We start from the raw sequence: 21,524 nt of genomic DNA, 5'->3' as shown, positions 1-21,524 counted from the left end.
TTTTGGTACTGAGAATCAAACTCAGGATCTTGCACTTTCCAGGCAAGCATTCTGCCACTGAGCTATATCCTTGGCCCTATGATATAATACTAAGGGAAAAAATCACATAGTAAACAACAAAACAAGGATTTATATACAATTGGTATATACCTACATAGTGCACACATATGTAAACACAATTTAGAATATTCAGTTTTATTTTTCCTTCCCATCATATACACCCACACACAATGTGGTTTTAATTTTCCTTTACTTAGTTTTATATATTTCAGATTTTTCCAAATGAGAGTGTACTATGTAATCAGAAATATAAAACAATAAATATACTTTAAAAAATTGCTTTTACTAGCTCTATTGATGATAATTATCCATTTAAATTATTCAAATATGGAAACTCTGCAAGTTTACTTCCTTTTCCCATATTTATAAACATGTTGGAACTTTAAACTTGACTTTGGCTTTTGAATGAAGTTTTCATGAGATTTAAGCAATGGTATTTTTAAAAAGATCCTTAAATAATGTTATTTGAAGGAGGTTGGGGCCAAGATCACAAATCCAATTTATAAAACTACTCAGCAAAAACTGGAAAATATTTTCAATGACTTGGAAAATCAGATTAGATGATGAATCACAGAAGATGGTTTTAATCTTGAATCTAAGGAATGTGAATATTGCTGTTTTAAACATTGAAGATGGTGTTTCTGTACACCAGTTTTAGTTTTCTTTTCCCTCAGAACTTTAAAGATTATTTTTAATAACGGACTTTACAAACAATATATAATCACCTATTAAAACTAAGAACATGGATATACACGAAGTCCCTGGGGAAAAACCCTAAGATCCTCTTACATTTTAGTGCAAATACAAATCTTCTTGAGGAAATTGTTAATACATCGATTCTGGCTCTCTAGGTTTAAAGGGGAAATCTGAAATTCTATATTCCTAACAACTCTCAGCAGCTGCTACAGTCTGAAAGCTGTATCTAGAAAAACCAGGCTATCAGTTTCCTGTAAGCCTCGAAAATGGAGATTAATAACCTTCATCTCAAAAGAGAACACACCCTACCCCTAAACTCACTCCCATTCTATCTGTAACATTTTCCAAAGTGATTTTCTTCTCTTCAGTCTCACCCGCTATCACTACTATCATCCACATAGTTTCCAAGGTAATCTAAAGTGCAAACTCGTTTAAGCCACTACCTCAGAAGAATGTATTCCATTCCTCATCAAATCTCAAGCTCAAATGCTTACAACAGCCAGGCATATAATATGGGTAGGAAGAGAGATAGGGATGTGAAAGTAGAGAGACTGTGTGCCAGAGCACACAGGCTATTTCTGGAGGAAACAGGTATTACTGGGCTCTAGACAAGAATTGCGATGTCCAGGGAAAAAAGAAAGAAGGGAAAAATATGTACATATGTATACACAAGACAGCTAAGATAACTGTACTACTCATTTCTATTGCTTTTTGGAAAGGACCGTTCAATGCTTAATTGTTTGATCAATCTTACATACCTATATTTGTTTAACTGAGTAACCAATTTGAAGATAACAATATGTAATACAACAATCATTGTTAATTTCCTATCACCTTGTCTGAAATTCTGCATTGCTTTTATTGCTTTTGTGCTGTTTTGTTTATGACTGTGTGTATGTTAATATTCTCTTTAAAATAAAAAAAGAATTACTATGTCTGTGTGGAAAGGTGAGCCTGATAATGCCAGACCTTCCAGTTTTCTAGAAGGAACAGAAAATCCGGATTTCTTTTTTGTCAGTTTTAAGGTTGTTGGTGATTCTTTTCTTTTTAAGCCTCATGTATCTTAATGCTACAGGGAGTCTCTACGAATGAGATGCTGATGTTGATAATTTGTCAGAATTCCTCAGTTGACTCCAGTGTGTAGCCAGGGTTGAAAAGCACTGGGCCAAATACTCCTCCGCCCACAGTGGGCCTGAGGGAAGCAAGATTGAAGCTGTAGAAGTACAGATTTGTTCCTGAAGGCAGCTCCGTGAACATGATTTCTCCTGTACAGAAGAAATGCTAATGCTTTCTCAAACGAGAGACTGTACCAAGCAAGTACTTGTTTATGTATTATTTTAATACATCCTACAACTAAGTCTAAGCTCCAAAGATGAAATTTAAACCTTGGAATATTGAGTTTATTTAGGATGCAATTTAAGAGTACTGAATTGAAGTCCTTAACCAAATTAAGGTCCTTAACCAAATTGAAGGACTTCAAGTTAATTGAAGTCCTTAACTCCCCTCAACTCACCTAAAAGGGACCAGTTAAAGCACTGGCTTTCATATACCCTATACCTTACCAGCTTAGGTTGGTAATATCTCAAGGGAACAGTTCAGTTTCAGGAGAAAAATAATAGCAACTTCTGATAAGCGTAACATGCAGAAATTCCTAAATCAGGGGAAGAAGAATTAACATACTGGGTAGACCCAAACCTAAAATATCATACTTTTCTATGGCTGTTAATTCTTTATCTGTTAAATATGTAAAAGGAAAATATTCTTTATATTCAGCATAGTTTAAAACAATAACCCATTGTCAAAGGTGGCTTAAAAAATCTTTAGTTCAATTATTAAAACATGCTGAATAAGGTAACAAGTTTATTAAGACCTATAAAAGATTTTTACTTCTGGTTTTGAATGTATTCCAGAAAAAAATGGTAGAGGTTTTCTGAAGTTTATTTAGAAAGAGCTTACTGAATAGACTAACAAGCTGTAAAGACCAACTCCCCGCTGTTCAAGGTTGCTGTGGGTAACAGAAATAACTGCTTTCCCTGTATATCAGCTTACTTCAGTGAGTTTCACTAACGAATCTCCAAAACCTTCCTTCTTGGCAAGAAACATTCCCATTCCTCTCTACATACCAGTACCCAAGCAAAAGTTCAATGTGCAGTATGCTGCCTCCTGTTTAAGGACATATAAATTAGGATTCCTTCTCCAAGAAGAAAAAAGATTATTGAAAAACCACATATGAAAACTATTTGAAAGTTTCCCTGATACATGGTAAAATGAACAGCATTAGGAGGGCCTCAGCTAAAAAGTGAGTGCTTTCACAAATACGTCCACGTGAAGTTTCAAGCTTCCTCCTTTGAAGTGAGGTAAGTGAGGCTTGGAAAGGTCAAGTGTACCCAAAGTTATAACAATGAGTGACATTTTCATGTAGATGCAGCCCATTATAGATTATAGCCAACTTCCAGAATATATTCTACACTGGAGTATGAGAAGACATAGAAATAAAATATAGAATTATGAGCACTCTATCATAATAGTGCTTTCATGTGTGTATGTGTGTGTGTGTTTTAAGAAAAACAAAGGTTAATAAAAATGACTAAGAACAATATCTAAGGATCAAAGGCCACCAAGTCTCTCCAGCACACCTAACGCTGTAAGTGAAATTAACTTTGTGGTCAGCTGACCTGTATAATCACACAGGGCCTTGTGTTGAAAAAAAAAAAAAACACTGAATGCTTGATTTAATGCTCTGCTGGTGACTGCATTGAAATTCTCAATAGTGTTTAAAGAAATTGTCTTCATATTTTTTATTTTTCACTGGACCACACAGATTGTACAACTCATCCTTTCTATAAAGGCCAACAAAGTGAGAGTCAGATGTGTAGATCACAGAACTTTCACCGGAGAAGACTGTCCGTGATAATGTCATGAACAGCACAGATAATGGAAAGAAATTTCCCGGTATGGTGTATTCTCTTCCCGCTTGCCTAGTCATTACTTGACTTTATATCTTTTTTATTATATGTGCTGCCAAAGTGAGGATGACTTAGTACCTTTGTATGATAAAAAAAACTGTCATCTTATTCCAGTACAAGCAAGAGGAGAAAAACAACTACAGGAGAACAATGGAATCTTTTGGGGTGGCGACCTAATACACTTGCATGGTAAAAGTGATAAGCAACTTGACCTTCTTATGGTGCCTGGTCCAAGTCTCCCCCACATGAGCTGGGTAGAATACAATCTAGGGAAGTAAGTCTTGCAACAAACTAGGGTCCAGAGGTCCTCTAAAGGTACACATTTTTGTGGAGGACAGAAAGTCTCTAAGAATGAGATCCTGATGTTGATAATTTGTCAGAATTCCTCAGGTGACTCCTGTGTGTAGCCAGAGTTGAGAAGCACTGGGCCAAATACTACTCCTCCATGTCCCTCCCACATGGGCCTGAGTGAAGCAAGGAATGAAGCTATAGAAGTACAGATTTTTCCTGAGGGCAGGTCCGTGAACATGATTTCTTGTGTGCAGGAGCACTAATGTTTTCTCAAAGGAGATACTGTAGCAAGCAAATATTGGTTTATATATTAATACATGGGGAAGGGGAGGCTAAGACTGCTCAAGTCCCATCTGTGCCAACAGAAGCTCTCTGCTCTCGAGTCCTCCCCTCAACTCACCTAAAAGGGACCAGTTAAAGCACTGGCTTTCATATACCCTATACCTTACCAGCTCAAGTTGGTAATATTCCAAGGGAACAGTTCAGTCTCAGGAGAAAAATGACAGCAACTTCTGATAAGCATAAATAACATGTAGAAATTCCTAAATGAGGGTGAGCAGAATTAATGTACTGGATAGATCCAAAGCTATAATATCTATATACCTTAAGACATAAAGAAACATAGGAGATAGCCAAATCAGGGGAAAAGTGTGAAGAAAAATCTATGTCAGGGAATGGGCATGAAAACTGTAACAGCTGAAAGAGAGGAACTTGGCAAGAGAGCTAAACAGCAGAAGCACAGTAAGAAAAAGAATAAAGCGGAAGATGAGGGCCAGGAAGGGAGACAGACATGAAGGAGGCATTTAAGAATTATGATAGCTAGAAGCAGAAAACAATACCTATGTAATAGGACTTTTCAGAGTTACGCTGCAAGTGGAAATTACTATGATGGCGAACACAAAAGTATTCAAACTACATGCCAATAGAGTTGTGGGAAGAAACACAGTGAAATCTATGACTTAATACCATTTATGCAAATTGAAAGCATAGCTGTATGTGCTTTAGAAACTGGAATAGACTATATCTAAGGATATACTGAGCCCATTAGAGTGGGTGTCTATGAGACAGGGAATATAAAGAGTAGAGAATGAAGAGGAAAATAATAAAATGAACTAACAGGGAGTTCAAGCCTGAGACTTACGATGAATTAAACAGTTTGTGTAACTCCACTGGCAGGCAAAATTTTTTTAAAAGATAATGGATAGATAAAAGAAGGCAAAGTGATTATCTAAAGTCACCAGAGAATCACAAAGAAAATAAAAGAATGTTTCTTACTTCCTCACAGAGAAAAAATACTTAATAAACAGACATAAGTCAAATACTTTTTTTATTCCAGGCACTGTCCTAGGTACTGGGGATCTCAAAATGAGTAAGATGGTGCCTCTAAGGGGCTGGGGATTTAGTTCAGCGGCACAGTGCCTGCCTGGCAAGCACAAGGTCGTGAGTTCGATTCCCAGTACTGGGGAAAAAAAAAGATGGTGCCACTACTTTAAAGACAGGTTGCTATTTTTGCCAGCCCAGCCCTGCTTCTTGAGGTTAGCTCTGAAAGTATTTATTGTACTCATGTTGCTTTAAATAAAATAAGTGTGGAATCTGAAAGCTAAATTTTTATTATAATTATTAGCCCATATTAATTGCACAAAACAGTGGGTTTCATTGTGACACTTGCAAATATGTAGTACACTTTGATTGTACACCCTTCTTATCCCCTCTCCTGTCTACCTCTTTGTTCCCAGCCCCTTTTTTAATACTCCCCGTCCTACTGGAGGATAGTTTTGAAGACTTCTAGGCTCAGCTCTCACCACCTCAGGATTCCTGTAATGACCGTGCGTTCTTTTCATTCCTTCCAGTGGAGTGGCTGTGGGTACACTATTTGTGTGAGACAACTCTCAGTCTTTCTATGTGAATCATCACTAGGATTTTTCACTCTTGCCTTGGGCAAACCAGTCTGCCAGCTGTTTGCCTTATTCTTCCTTATTATGCAAAAGCCTTGCCTAACCAACTGCTCATACCCTGTCCATGTGCTCAAACCTCACCCTTCAGGAAAGCAGACCTGGGTCACCCTAGAACAGGGCTACTCCCTCATCTGCACTTCACCCATGGGGCTGTCGCCGCCCATGGGATTCAGGGGCACTGCTGCCTTGTATAACTTATATCTTGCCACTGGATTATCTAATGTCCCAGGTTAATGGCAAATGTCTTGAAAACCCTTTACAACAAGTATGCTTCAATATTTTTCTCTATTTGGTTGATCCAATGTAAATAGTTGTTTGATAGTTTGCTAATTTCTAAAGATGATATTGAGATAGGGGATTCATAGGTCAACCAATAATTTGGAAAGAAAATCTTACATTGAAAAGAATGTTTCACAGGAAGAAATAAACAGAAACTGACAATAAAACTAATACTTATTTTTAAAAATAAATTCATGCTCAATAATGCTATAGGGAAATAAGATTCTCTGCCTCAGTTTTTGAATAAAGTTCAACTGGAAAACTACTTGAGTGCATGGGGCAATATTCAGCTTTTATATGAGATTCTGAGTAGTTCAAACCCTAAAGGACTTATCTGGAACAAAAAGGAGTTAATCAAGAATTGGTACATTTTAAAATAATATTTATTTGGCTATTCATAAAGCTTATAAAGAAGGTATGGTATAATGTCTAATCCTACAATCCTCCATCATATAATGGAGTCTTTTCCAGCAAAAATGTATTAAACCAAAAGAAATATGTTTATGATAAACTTTTAGATGAGAAGAAAACATAATTCTAATGGTGTGTGTCTCTAGGTTTGTATGTAGAACGACCGACAGGTGATTTGCAAACATTGATATTGAGCAACTTTCAATTGAACGATTAACTTTGATTTTCCTAAAAAAATATTTAAAAATTATTTCTACTCAATAAGAAAACAAACAGATTCATTAAAAAATAAGCCAAGGCCTTAAAAGATACATTAACAAAGATAATGTCTAGGAAAATAATATACGACAATAACATACCACTACATAACATGTTAGAATGCAGGTAGAAATGTAAAACAGTCCAGCCACTTTGGAAGACAGTTTGAAATTTTAACAAAACTAAACATATTCGTCATATGATCCAGCAATTACACTTCTTAGTTTTTACTCAATTAACTGAAAATCTATGTACACACAAAAACTTGTGCATAATATTTATGTCTTATTTAAAATTGCCCAAATATGGAAGCAACTAAGATATCTTCAAGAATAAATAAATAATCTATTGTACACCCACACAATGGAATATTGACACAAACATCAATGAAAAAATTCACTTTCCAAAGTAATAAAATAATTTGAAATTTTTTTAAAAACTTAAAAAATGAGCAGTCCTTACCAGGTTAAGAGTCTTATAACTTTTATCAATCAAATACTCAAAGCAAACAGTTTGAACATCTATAGTACACTCCAATGTTCACAAAATAAAACAAAAAAGGATCACGATCCCTATGAGAAGATTTAAGTCTAAATAAATGCAAACTACTGCCTCCTCCCTAGCCATCACTTCCATCTTCCCATTTTCAACCACTGTCTAGCTGTGTTGGCCCATTGTTTTCCAGAGCGTCATGACATGGTTTTATCTACAATCACCAACTACCCAAGATATTACTAATAGAGAGTTCTCCAGATCTAGATAATGATTTTAGAATTCACTGTTCCCACTCAGTCGACTATGATGGGCTTTTATTTCTTGCAGATCGATAGGAAGCACCTGTAAAGAGCCTTGGAAAGTATTTATAGATCCCATATGTACAGCTGAGCCTTATTTCCAACTAACAAGACACAGTGGAGAGGGAGCAACTGCGGCTCAGCTGCTGTGTTCCTCTTGCTTCCTTTTTTTTGCACTACACCGACAAGAGATGCCTGGCTGGTGGCCACTGATTCTTGCAAAATGGAGAAATCTTAAGCAAGTTAAGAAGCTCAGGGTGTGTAAGTGGGAATAGTGATCAAACTATACCTGGAAATCATAAAAGTGAAAATGTGATGAGATCTCAGCGCAGATAAAGTGATTTTTATGGAAAGTGAGTGAAGCACAACATTTAAGAATTTGGGCGTTGGATTAGCCTAAATCGCCACTGCTCCATTGCATTTCCAAGCCTCTGTTTTATTTGGTTTACTCCATAAAACAAAACACACCAAAAAAAAAAAAAAAAAAAAAAACCTCTTAAGAATTCTGTGATAATTTAAATAATGCATCTAATATACTTACTAAGTATAGTGGCTGGTGCATAGTAACTCATCAAAAAATATACTCATGGTTGGGAAAGCCATGGGTTTGTTTATTATTATTTTCTGAGCCTCAGCAACGAGCAGGGTGATGACAGTCTTTCTCTAAATGGTGGGTTATTTAAAGATAGTTTTTGTTTATTTTTTTCATTTTCCTCTAAATTACTCATATAAGCATATGCAAGAGAAATTGATGCATTTTTAAATTATTTTTAATGTAGACAGTGCCTCTTACCTTTGCTTTTATTATCAGTTTCTCGTGTTTACAAATTAGTTCTTCATTGTCGGAAAGTGATGAACCTAGACTTTGCTCCTGCAAATCTCTTACCGTTTTCTGAAACCAACAAGTGACCTAGGTAAGAAGCAACAAAGAAAAATCAAAATTCAAGTGATCAGGATAAGTGGGGAAAAACTCAACCAATTCTGCAATTTTTCAAAACTTAAGCTATTTTAATTCCTCATAATATGAATTTAATCTCATATTAAATTAACATGAGCTTTTTTCATCATTTCAACCTCTATGTGCTTAAGAGAAAAAATAATCCCAAAAGTATAAAAATGATTTATTCCATGGCAAGAAGGAAATAATTCAAAATCTCAAGAAAAGAACTAAAGTGGGTTCTTAAGCAGCCCATAAATCATGTGTTCATTTTAAACATGTATTCTTTCTTGGATACAGGTATGAATCTGAGTGTAGTTACATAGACCTACATAAAGATATTAAACAGCATATGTAGGATTATATCTTCTATTATTAAAAAGACAATTCAAAAGTAGTTTACTGCCATTGCTAGAAACCTGTATTCAGAAAGTAAATGGAAAAGTTATTAAAATCACTGACATTATAAATGACTAGAGGCATGACGCCCACATTCATGTAGCCTTACTTTATAGTGCAAGTCATATGCATTGCTAAAAGGACAAATATCAAAGAACTTGAAGGAAGGCATACATTTCTACTTTTTTTGTGTGCACTAGGGATTAAACTTAGGGCATCACAGATACTTAACACATGCTCTCCCTCTGAACATCACCCCCGCACCTGAAACTATGCACTTTTAACTGATGCCGTAACTTAACTTGGGACCTATATTTGGAACTTCCTGGTAGTTTCTTTATTCCAATTAAATAATGAGAGCTGAGTCTTTTTTTTTACTCTCAAGTCTCGTGCAACATCATCTATATGACTCTTAAGAGACTACCGTACTCTGGACAGTTTTCTAGTTGATTTTGAGCATCATTTCTATTTTTTTCGGTACTCTGAGACAAGTATAATATAACCACCATTAAGACAATTTAAGTGAGTTTTGGAGAAGTTAGTTAAGCAGCATAGTCAGGACCATGTAGTAAGTGGCAGAGTCAAGATTTATCACAAAGTAAACAGGATTCCAAAGTCCGTTTTCTTTCTACGGTGCCCTGCTACCACGTATGGCTACCCTAAAGTCTTGTACCTTTGTCATCGGGGGGAATGAAACCTGAAAAATGAATACTGCCAGCCCATTCGAAATAGTGGCGCATTTTAAATCTGATGCCATGTCTTTCTCAAACCTTGGTTGTCCTGCCTGTAATAGCCCTAGAAGTTTTTCCAAGTCCTATAATATACAGACATACATGAAGCACGAAGCTAAGAAGAAAGCTAGACCAGGTCTGAAATTCACAATAAATGTGCCCCACACATGCACATACCACAGAAGTCAAGAGTTAGCGGCTCACCTAAAATAGCACACTCCAGACTACTACACGGCTGATACCTACAAAAGCAAAATTTCTGCACCAATCGTTAGCATTCTCCAACATGGAATTTCCAACCAGAGGCTTTCCCCAGCTTTCTTCTAGTTGCAAATCTTTGTTACCCATAATTTTCATTCAGTATCGGTGCTAAGAAAAAAATAATTAAACCATCCACATGAAATAGACCTCATTTTTTCAGAATGCTTGGTAATATACACACTCTAGTAGTAGTCCCTATCTTTAAAATATTGTATTTATGAAGTCAGTCTGCTTTCCTGGTGTTTCAGTTAGAACTAGATGATATGAACATATTAGAACCCACAGAGAGTATTTTACCAAGAGTTATAAAATGTATTCTTTAATTTATTAATTTTTATAAAGTAAATAATTTCTTACAAATATTACAGTAATTCCATATAAAAAGACAACCAGAAGAATGAGTTGAGACTTTCCTCAAAGTGAAGTGTACCGTGAATATAGCTAAATTTCAGAGATCGTTCATTTCATATTATTAAGCATTACAAGCAAGGTTTATTTATTCTTAAAGTGGAAAGGCCTAGAAATCTCAACACTGCTTTAATAGGGGCAGTTAATATAAAAGCTGAGTGGATGAAACATGGGTACAACAGGTGTGTGCTAATCTCCCCAAACAGGTGAGAAGCCCGAACTCTCAGATAATCCCATTAAATTTTGTGAGTCAAAAACTTGTCATGTAACACATGCCAGCAGTGATGAAAGCCAGGAAGGAGCGAGTTGTTCTGATTTTTAAATGGCAGTGACTGACCTCATCTCCTATACTGGGCCAATACTATTTCAATCCCACAGGATACTAGTCCCATAAGGCAATACTATTTCCTACAACAGAATGTAGAAAAGAACTGAGGTAATAGTCAGTCTACTCTTTCCACATATCTTCCTATTAAAATGTGTTAACTCTCTGTCTCTAGACATTTTTACTGCCAGCTGAATCCTAGAAAGAAACATAAAACAAGTTGGCATAAAACTTGGAAGTAGATCATTGTGAGGGTGCTACATCTCATCATGAGGATTTCACACACACAAGCGGCCTCAGAGACCAGATTTACCATACATGCTGTGGGATGCACATAAAATTGGCTCTCAGAGTTCTTCTGAGGCTAAAATAAGACATGCTAAATAACCAAGAGCTTGTCACCCACAATGCTCCAGTACTCAGTAAATCAGTCATTGCATCCCACAAGTAGACACTGCAGACAGCTGCAGTGATATTCCAAGTGCACTTTTTATAAACTTTTAAATTATATCAGCTGCTGTCCAAAAGCCTGGGTGATTAGTGAGGTAAATGATGCATCAGGACATTCCAGTATAATATGGTCCCTGTCAGATATGAGAGCATGAGCCATTGCTTAAGAGGATGCAGAAAGGAAGGAAGGACAAAAAGCACTCAAAGTATACTCTGGAAAATTGGTTCTGGGTGTTGGCAGACTACAGGGGAAATGAACACATTTTTCCTTTTTCTTCTCGGTCCCCACCTTTTGCCTGATCTAACTGGTGTGCTCCTGGTCATCCTATTAATTTTACATGGCTTCTTGGTGCTCTGAGGAGACAGAACTGCTTTAGAGTAGAAGCGGGACAGATCTTTTCATGAGTCATCCATGAGAAGGTGATAACACATAGAGAGAAAGGAAGATGGCAAAGATGCAGAGGAGAACCAGGATATTCAATAAAAAAATAAAGCTGCTTCAAAAGCTAAAACACAGTGCTGGAAAAACTCCACCAAATTGTGTAGACATGTACTTCCCAATATAATAATTAATAATTACACATGGCCATTGAGTACTTGGAGTCCAAATTGAAACATGCTGTAGGTATAAAATACATGTCAGATCCCATAGACTTTGTACAAAACAATAAAAATGAAAACTGGTAGTGTTCATTACTTGTTAAAATAATATTTTGGAGATGTTTGGGTAAATACAATCTTTTATTACTTTTCACTTTTTAAGTGGCATTTTGCTTTTTAACGACTGCTAGAATATTTGAAATCACATATGCTGGTTGCATGATATTTTTATTGGATGGTTCTGTTATTCAAGGATGTCAGAATATTCTTACACATTTAATATAAATTTAAGAACTTGGTTTTATTTAAGGGCAACTTAAAATAGCAGAGCCAGGAGAGTAGTGGAAAGAGCTATCAGTTGGTAAGCATTTATCGACCACAGAGTGGGGTAGAGAAGAAAGAACTAATGATCCTTTCAAAGCAATTGGTTGGCTGAGTTCATTGCCCAAGCCAAGGAAGACAGATTCAGGGAAAGCAGCTGGGACAAAGGGATTCCTCCTCTTCCTGCCCTCCTCCCTTTATCTGATTCGATTTGACATGAACTTCTTATTCATACAGGGAACTGAAGATGCAGGAGAGTTAATGAATAGTGCACCGCGTTGAGTAGGAAAGCAGGAAGACTGTGCTACTGAAGGCGTAACTTTGGGCAAGGAAGAACTAGTTTTTATTTGTTGGCCATTCCACCCTTACTCTGACTGGGAGATAGGAGTGAAGACAGTAAGAGAAGTTGACCTGACCTTCACAGAGAGGTGACAGGTTCCACTCTGGACAGCCTAAGGTGTTACTTCATCCAATCTTTACACCCTTCCTATGATGGAGACATTTGCCTTTTCAACAAATGAAGAAACTGCGAGACAGACAGGTTAAGTAACTTGCCTAAACTCACAAAACCAACAAGAAAAATGTACCAGAACTAGGGGCAGTAATGCCATGGTCAGAATTCACACCTTCTAATCCAGTATATTTATTTTCCTTTCTCATCATATCCATCTATACAGCAGGAAAGAATTTTGAAGAAGTGGCTCATATGTCTCTATGTTTATGAATAGTCATAAAAACCCAATGCAAGACTCTGGTGATGGAAGCTAATTCTAATATGGCCATGGGTCCCATGTGTAATCACAGGAAGCCACAGAAACACTGCTCTAGAGAGGGCAATGGAAGTACAGGTTGGGCTCCATAAGATGCCCGCTATGGGCAGAGGGGACAGTAAGCACAGCCTGAGCATGGCAGTTCCCCAACAATCCATGCCAAAGACAGGACTAAAACATGGGGAACGCAAGCAATAGAAAATTCTCTTTGATGGTCACAGATAAACAGTTAGGCTGACAGGAGGGCAAACTGCTGCAGCCTGAAGCTACCCATCTGATTTCCAAGAACCACTGCTGTTTCTTTTTTCTGTAATTTGTTCTACAATCTAAGATGTGATCTTGTTTTTTGATCATTATTTAAAACTATTTTGGAGGAGGCCAGCTAGCAACAAGCTAGTCAAGCCACTGTAACAGAAATACTTAAGGGAAGATGCTAGTCTCTTCAAATTATTTTCATTTTCATTTCCACATGCAGAACACTTCTTGCCAAATAACCAGTGACTATTAGAGATGAAAAAAAAAAAAAAACCTGCTAAGGGAAGGAATAGGCATCAGTTTTTTTTTTTTTAACTAGAGACTTTTAAACAGTATTTCTTCCAATTACCAAAATGACACACATCTACTAAAATGTTTTCAACAATGTATATTGATGAGCACAGGTCCCAGTGTCTACTTTGATTTTGAAGGGATATTAGCATTATAGAAAAAATTTTAGCATCCATAAGGTTTAATGTTTTTTTTGGTACCGGGAATCAAACTCAGGACCTTGTGCTTGCCAGGCAGGTGCTTATGCTGCTGAGCTATAGCCCTGGCCCTTTTATTTTTTCTTTTTTTCTTTTTTGTTTTTTTTTTGTTGTTTTTTTTTTTTTTTTTTTCTGGTACTGGAAATTGAACTCAGTACCTTGTGCTTGCCAGGCAGGTGATGTGCCACTGAGCTAAATCCCCAGCCCCTGAGCTAAATGGCCAGCCCCCAGAAGGTTTAGATTTTCCTTTTTTTTAGTAGGAGAGCAACCCGTTCTTTATATTTCATATGAGGCTATCCAGTCAATTGAGTTCTGCATTTAACCAGTCAATTACTAGATTTCCATTATTCGGTTCCTCCATTAGGTGATAATGTATATTAGAAGAGGCACAAAAGTCATGTTGCTGAGATTTGTACCTGAGGACTGGGAGTAGGGGAGTATGAAGAATGATTGCTATTAAGCTGAACTGTTTGGCTTAGAGCTACCTCCATAGAGTTTATGTGTGACCTCAAGTTTTCTCCATACCTGGCAGGTTATAACCTAATTTGATGTACAAACAGACGGTGACCCACTCTTACAAGAGGCTGAATTGCATTCGATCACCAGGGGCCAGCTGTTCAAACACGTCCAAATAAGGCAGATACGAGCTGTAGCCCCTCCAGCTCTCTGGGCCTCAGCTGTGTTTTCAGCATGTCACTTCTTTCCCATCAGTATAAACACAGCCTGTCCATGTGGACATTCTGGCCATCTTTGTCTGCTGCCTGATTCTGGAATCACAGATAAATGCACCTACAAGCTGCAAAACTCAACTTGTTGTAATACTGTTTTTTAACACTGCTAAAAATGTAGATTAAGTTTCTATTTCTTGATATATTTTAGGGCTGATCTAATTACTTTCCTATTAATATTTGGGATTAGTCTCAGAGATTTGAGAAGGATGATATTCATGATTTTCTTCTGTAGAATTTGGGAGCCCTCCTTGAATTGCTGAAGTCAGCTGGAAGGTATCACTGTCTCCCTAAACTATGAGATCCCAGGGTTCTCCACTTCTGGGTAGTAGGAAATCTAAAATACATTGTCATGAGGCAAAATTTGTCAGTATACATGGCTTCACAGATGATCTTTCTCCCTGTCTAGAATTATAATTTTATGTAGTGAAATATTCCAACTTGTATTAGTATAATTGTGTTAATATAATTTGTGTAGTAATATTATGTAATTTATATTAATATAATTTCTTTCCTCCCATCTATATTTCAAGAAAAATGTCACTAAGGCCTTCCCTCCCCAACAGTGCTGTCAACTCTTACTTGTGTTTAGATAGGTAATTCCAACTACCCAATGGCAGAAAGCAGTTAATTCCAAAGAAAATTAGAAATATAATGAAAATCTCTGGGTCTAAATTTTATTCCTAGCGTTACCTTCAACTCATTGAGGGGAATTTCCCAAGCAGTGGAAGAAAATCTTTTTGCTTTCTCTTTTCCTGTTCTTTAAGATAGGAAACAGAACTTTGCACTGTCTTGTCTGTGTTTCTTTTTCTTTTTGTTATCTTGCCAAAGATATCTGAGGCATGGCTTTTGCAGTGTAACTTAGAATTGGAAATCTAGTCAGTTGTATTCACTGTGTATCTGAGGTAAAGAGAGACGGACAGACAGGCACTAGCAGAGGGACCAAAGTTTGATTTTTCACATCACCATCGCAGTTCCTAAATCACGCAGCTTGATGAATTTGATACTCAAGCTTTGGCTGAAACCCTTGACTGTTAGAAGAAATGAGAGTCAGAAACTAAGGACGTTGTAATCCATTTTAAAGTGTGCCATTTATTTTGTTTGCTTATGAGTCTCCCTATAAAATGTATGAAAATTAATTTGGACTTTTGCTTTGTCTTGGGTGCTGTAAAAGTGGGAAAGGAGAGAACGAATCCCTCTCCCTGGCTCATTTGGGGTGGTGGCAGTGTGGATGAGAAAAGGAAAGCCAATGTTTCCAGCACCCCAGTGGGGGAGAAAGCTCAGGGGAGTGGAAGGGAACACACAGGCAGCCCAGGGCTTGGCAGATGGCTCAGGCTGCAGCAGCTAATTCTGTCACACCATCGGTATGAAGATTGGCCGCAACTCTGAGCCTTCCTGAGGGAGCACACATCACTTCTGAGAAAGAATTCAGTCACAGTATGGGTCCTAAGTCTCTCTTACCAACTTATTCATTGGTTTAGGTAGTTAAAATGTTAAGCTACCAGTTCAAATGAACAGAATAGCATCACCCCTTACCTACAGTGGATATGTTCTAAGACCCTAGTGTATGCATGAAACCACAAGTTGTACCAAACTCTATGCATGTTTTTTCCTACCTATGTCTATAATAAAGTTTAATTTATAAATTAGGTACTGAGAGAGAGATTAATCACAATAACTAATAATAAAATAGAACTGGGGCTAGGGATGTAGCTCTGTGGTAGAGTGCTTGTCTAGTACTTTCAAGGCCCTGGGTTTGACCGGAACGTCAGAAAATAATAGAGCTCTAGTAATAATATACTGCAATAAAAGTTATTTAAAACTTACAAATTTGTCTGGAATTTTCTTTTTAAAATTTCTGGACAGAGTTGACTGGGGGAAACTAAAACAATAGAAAAGGAAAACCTCAACAAAGAAGGGAAACTACAGACACGGTGAGTTAAATTTAATGAAAATGTACTCAACTAGGGACTGGGGATTTAGCTCAGTGGCACAGCGCCTGCCTGGCAAGTGCAAGGTCATCAGTTTGATTCTTGGTACCAGAAAAAAAAAAAAAAGAAAAGAAAAAACAAAACAAAATAAAAATATGTACTCAACTATAGTAAGTACAAATGAGCTAAAGAAATAGCTAAAAGGTGAAGATCTTTGTTGTCTGCCTGTTAATGTTTTCCTCCTTTCATTTTTAAAATTAAAAAAAAAGTTGAAGAAATTTAGGGAGGGTAAAATTGATTTTTAACTGTCTTGCAGAGAAAGCTTTTGAATAAACTAGGCTGGATACTGAGCCATGAAGTGGGATTTATTCCACTTGTACCTCAGAACACGTAGAGTAGAAGACTTAGAACACCTGCAAGTTTAGAGAGTAGTTGTGGGATCTAGCTAATGTGCCAAGATTTTGTGCCATTGATTATCTAGAGGGAATCCCTCATTACTATCTATGATCTGCAGTACCATTGAAGGCAATAAGGATTACGATGCATTCAAAGTCACAAAGCTGTGTACTGCATTCAAAACTACATTAAGATACTTTCTACTTCCTGTTGGCATGCCACAGAAAGAATTCTAGAGACAGCCTATGGGCTAAGATGAAAATTCTGTGATAGATTTTTTTTTTTTTTTTTTTTTTTTTTGCGGTACCGGGGATCAAACTCATGACCTTGCACTTGCCAGGCAGGCACTTATGCCACTGAGCTATATCCCCAGCCCCATCTGTGATAGATTTTATTACACAAATGGCTGGGCAATTATCTATGTCTATTGTTGGATCAAACTATTGGATTTCAGTATCAAAGATAATCCAACCTTTATTTTGGTTTTAAACCAGACAATGTTTGAAAGCCACATTCAAAGAAGGATTAAAAAACAAAACCTTCAACATTTCACACGTTATCTCATACTAATTGAAGGTGGTCAGCAATTCAAGCTCTAAATCCTAGTTAGAGGGCACCAGCATGTATCAAAGAATACATTCACACATATATATGTAGTCACATCTACAGTTTTACAGGCACAGGACTAGTGCCCTGAGACTGTGCTTATATCAATCATCATTTTAATTGTGCTTAAGTGAGATATCATTTTAATTGCCTAGTCACAGAGAGTATATTGTACAATTATGATGCACATTGTACTTGAACCACAAAATTTTCCAAATGTGAATTCTATTTATCCTTCCCCGACACCCAAAGATGCATATCTTATATGTTAATATAATCTGTGTGATAAAAAGATTTGCTGTTCTCATGTCTCAATTCTCCTAGATGTCCTTGACACTATCTTGTACAAAGAAAGCATGAATAACTTAGTTTTAATATATTTGTTTGTCTCACTTATGTCTGATTGAAGCAATTGAGAAAAATTACATTCATAAATCTTCTTGCCAAGATAATTAATTATGCACAAAATACTCCAAGCTGCTCCTGATTTTCATTAACGAAGCAGATTATCTGTAAAATAAGATGCTGCTAGAGCTGAAAAGAAAGGGCAGCCGCTCATCTTTCAATGCAAAACAAGCGCATATTTTTACAACTGAAAAACAATGATAAAGAAAGAACATCCTGTGATTATGTGTACCAGACTATCATATGCCAATTAAAGTAGAAAGATCTGTGGCTTTCACTTAATTTTTTCTGCAGTTGATATAAGTCGTAAATTGCTGTCATGCTAGTCATTTAATTTCCTTTCCAAAAGAAAATTAGCTGGCCTTTTCAAAAGCATTAGGCCATAAGCACTCACAAACTAGAAGCTCTAAACATATTTTTCTCAAATGGCCCTTATGAGATTTGATGCATCACATATTCAGACATCCACATTATTATTCATCAGTAATCTTTGTTCTAATTCCCTCCCTTAATTTCCACTTTTTCTTAAGTAGTTAAAATGATTGACAGCTAATGTTTTATTAAAATGAAGTTTGACAGTGCCTATCCTCCTTTAAAACAGGTACAGAACTGACAAAAAGTTTTTGCCTTCCAATGAAGTATGGCTCCAAATATTCAAGGCTTATTAGGTAGAACATCCAGGGACACCATGCCATAGAACATAAAGTACTAAAAGACTCACGTTTGTCCCTGGTGCTGCTGCATCAGCAATAGAGGTATAAAATAGAATGTCCAAAGAGACTTAAAAATTCAGGTAAGAGGAGTTTGTTTATATCTACTACATTTAAAAATACTTTCTTATGCACATAATTATCAATGCTGTAAATATTAATTACTATTTATAACATTGAGAAACCGGAGAACCTCTACTTCCCTGTCGATAATATATTATTTAATTTGGGTTATACTCTATTCAAATAACAGAATAGTATATAACCATTAAAATTACTAATGTTTTGACACAAGAGTATGTCGATGATTTGTTCAGTTCAGGCCAGGTTACAATGCAATATGTAGAGGTGGACTCCATTTACTTTTGTTAATTTGTTTCTTTAATAAATGTGTGTGCACTTGTGTAATAAATGTGTTCACACCCTCGCTTGCAGAAGAGCCTAAAAAGCGACAGTGTGCCAAAATGCCATCAGCAATCACCAGCATGGACAGCAACCTCACATTTCTAACAAATGATCATTACTAACTCACAAGCAGGAAAAAAATTGTGTCTTTTTTTGCTAGTTTTAAGTCATTAATCAAGTGCCAATTGAGCAACTGTGGCTGTTAATATTTGTTTTTTTGGGGGGGGGGTTGGTCTTTTTTCCGGTACCTGGAATCGAACTCATGACCTTGCACTTGCCAGTTAGGTGCTGTGCCGCTGAGCTAAATCCCCTGTGGCTGTTAATATTATGAAAGTGACTTTTATTTGATCATGCCCTGTGACCTCAAATAATGAAATTGGCCTTCAATTTAAGAGCAAGCTCTGCTGGAGCATGTGGCAGAGGCAGTAGGAAAGGGAGAGTGTGTAATGTGTCGGGTCTTCACTGTCCTTTTAGATAAGATGAAAAACGCTGATACATAGCCGTTTCTTTTTCTTTTTCTTTTCTTTCTTTTTCTTTTTTTGTTATCTTGCCAAAGACATCCTGGGCACTTGACATATAATTTATTTGATCACCCTAATAATACTTAAAGGTAGGTACTACTGTAATACACATTGTCAGAGGAAACAACCTCAGAGAATTTAAATAATTACTCAGTTCATTGTTAAGTGGTGGAGAAAAGAGTTAAATGCAGCCAAGAGTCCGGCCCCAGGATCTGTGCTCCACAAGCACAAAAAGACAGTTGTAACTATTAATTATTCCAGTGCTCACACGGCTGTTGTGAAAATGTAACATGGGTGTCTAAAGAGCCTAGACAGTATGTGTAAGAAAATTACTATCTTATTTATTGAAAGTTCATATTAGCAATAGTATTAATTCTTATTGTTATAATTGGTTTTAGTTGGAGGAATGTTAGTAAAGGAGTCATGTATGATGTCATTAATGCTAAGCCCAGGGAAAGGCTCTGGGCTAGGTGAGAGAGAAGCTGCAAGGTTTAACAAGGGAGAGGGATTGCAAGGAAGCCAATATAGGTATTGTCCTGTATGATGGACACTTGTTATTTCATTTATAACTGTTCTAAAAGATAAAGTCAATGTTTAAAAAATACTCTACTGTAAAAAAGAGAAGAAGAAAAATGAGTCCTTTTAAGTTAGAGAACCCATCAACTCAGAAACTTCCTATAGTAGCTTACTTTATTTTTATTAAAAAACTTTTTCAGGTTTCCAGACTTGGCAAGATATCTAGATTTTCCTTAAACATGTAACTAGGTTACATTTGGAATCTCTTGCATGTTCGTGTGTTTTCCTTTTCTTTTTCACTATGGAGGATTTGAGGGGATGGTTATTGCCAGTCATGGAACAGGGGGGCAAAACTGCTATCTTAAAAATAAATAAAATGGACTACACAGTCTTTCTCATTCTTGAGGATTAAAAGTAATACTCTCTGTATTATAAACTAAAAGAAGTTTTTAGTGTATTCACGGAAGCACTAGAGGCAGAGGTTTGGGCTTGTGAACTCAAGAACAAAAAGAGCCAGGGAAGTTTCTGTAAGGGAACAGGAGCTCTGGGAACATGATGGCAGCTCAATTAGAGGGAAGTGGGGGAGAGAAACAGAGAGAACAGAGTGAGCGATATCAGACCCGCTTATTACGTGAAGGACAAAGAACTTCACAAACAGTTGTCTGAACAATCTTATGTTGGTTCTTATCCTGTGCGCTCATTCCATCTGTTCTGTCACAGTCATCTGTAACTGATTACGGCAGATGACAGTACGTCAAGTCATGAGCATGTACAGTGGGTGACCATAGAGACCAAACTGTGAGGAAGAAGAGTTGGAAGGTGAAGCCTCTCAGAAGCAGGTCAGGAGCTTCTATAGTCAAGCAAAGGTGAAGAAAGCAGAGGTAGCTTAGGAAGTGTCTGCTGACTTGGAGGGGAGGCAATGAAATGGCTGGTGGTGTCTGCATTTGGACGTCTGCTCTGTGCTAACTCCTGGGAGCAGCTTATCTGATTAATAGTAGAGCAACACATATCAAAATTCATTGTCCTGTTTGATTTTTAGTAGCACGTATCAGTGTTCATTTGTTTATTTTATAACTTTGTCATCACACTATGGCAGCAATTCTCAACTGAAGTTAACTGTGCTTCCCAGGGAACACTAGGCAATGTCTAGAGACATTTTGGGGCCATACCTAAAGTATGTTCTGCTAGCAGCTAGTTGGTAGAGGCCAGTGATGCTGTTCTACACCTGAGAGGTGTGGAACCTGCAGCCTCCCACAGCCAGGAATTACCTAGCAGCAAGGGTCAGCAATGCCAAGGTTGAGAAATATACAAAATTCATAGAAGAGAAGGACTTTGCCTTGTTCCTAATGTACCTCCAGCACTTATAATAAGACCTGGCACACAGCGGATACTCAATCATTATTAGCAGAAATGTTAAGCATGTAAGACCTCATTTTTGGCATCTTGAAATAAGAAAAAGCTTCACTTCACCTCCTGTTTGCTTCTGGCTGTATATCTCTGTCTCTCCAATTTGTATCAGAGAAATATAAAATGTGGAACAATCTCTTTCCTGTGTATCCAGACCAAAAGATCTCTCTCCGTGTCATTTCTCTCAAAAGATTCCTCCCACTTAATCTGTTCAGACTTGAGCATGGGGTTGGGGTAATGGAAA

At 37.0% G+C, this 21,524-nt stretch overlaps 1 protein-coding gene across 1 annotated transcript in view; it reads right to left on the bottom strand.

Annotated features, from left to right (window-relative positions):
* Ccdc141 (coiled-coil domain containing 141) overlaps positions 1-21,524 on the bottom strand; it is a 182,604-nt gene that overhangs the window by 97,811 nt on the left and 63,269 nt on the right. Inside the window, exon 6 of the mRNA XM_013512594.1 lies at positions 8,504-8,620. Coding sequence (XP_013368048.1) covers positions 8,504-8,620 — 117 coding nt within the window. The remainder of the gene's footprint in view (positions 1-8,503; positions 8,621-21,524) is intronic.

This window comes from Chinchilla lanigera, unplaced genomic scaffold, assembly GCF_000276665.1.
Source record: "Chinchilla lanigera isolate Chin_1 unplaced genomic scaffold, ChiLan1.0 scaffold00002, whole genome shotgun sequence".
Lineage (NCBI taxonomy): Eukaryota > Metazoa > Chordata > Mammalia > Rodentia > Chinchillidae > Chinchilla > Chinchilla lanigera.
Note: the sequence above shows the minus strand (reverse complement) of the source record. Positions and strands in the feature narration are given on the sequence as shown.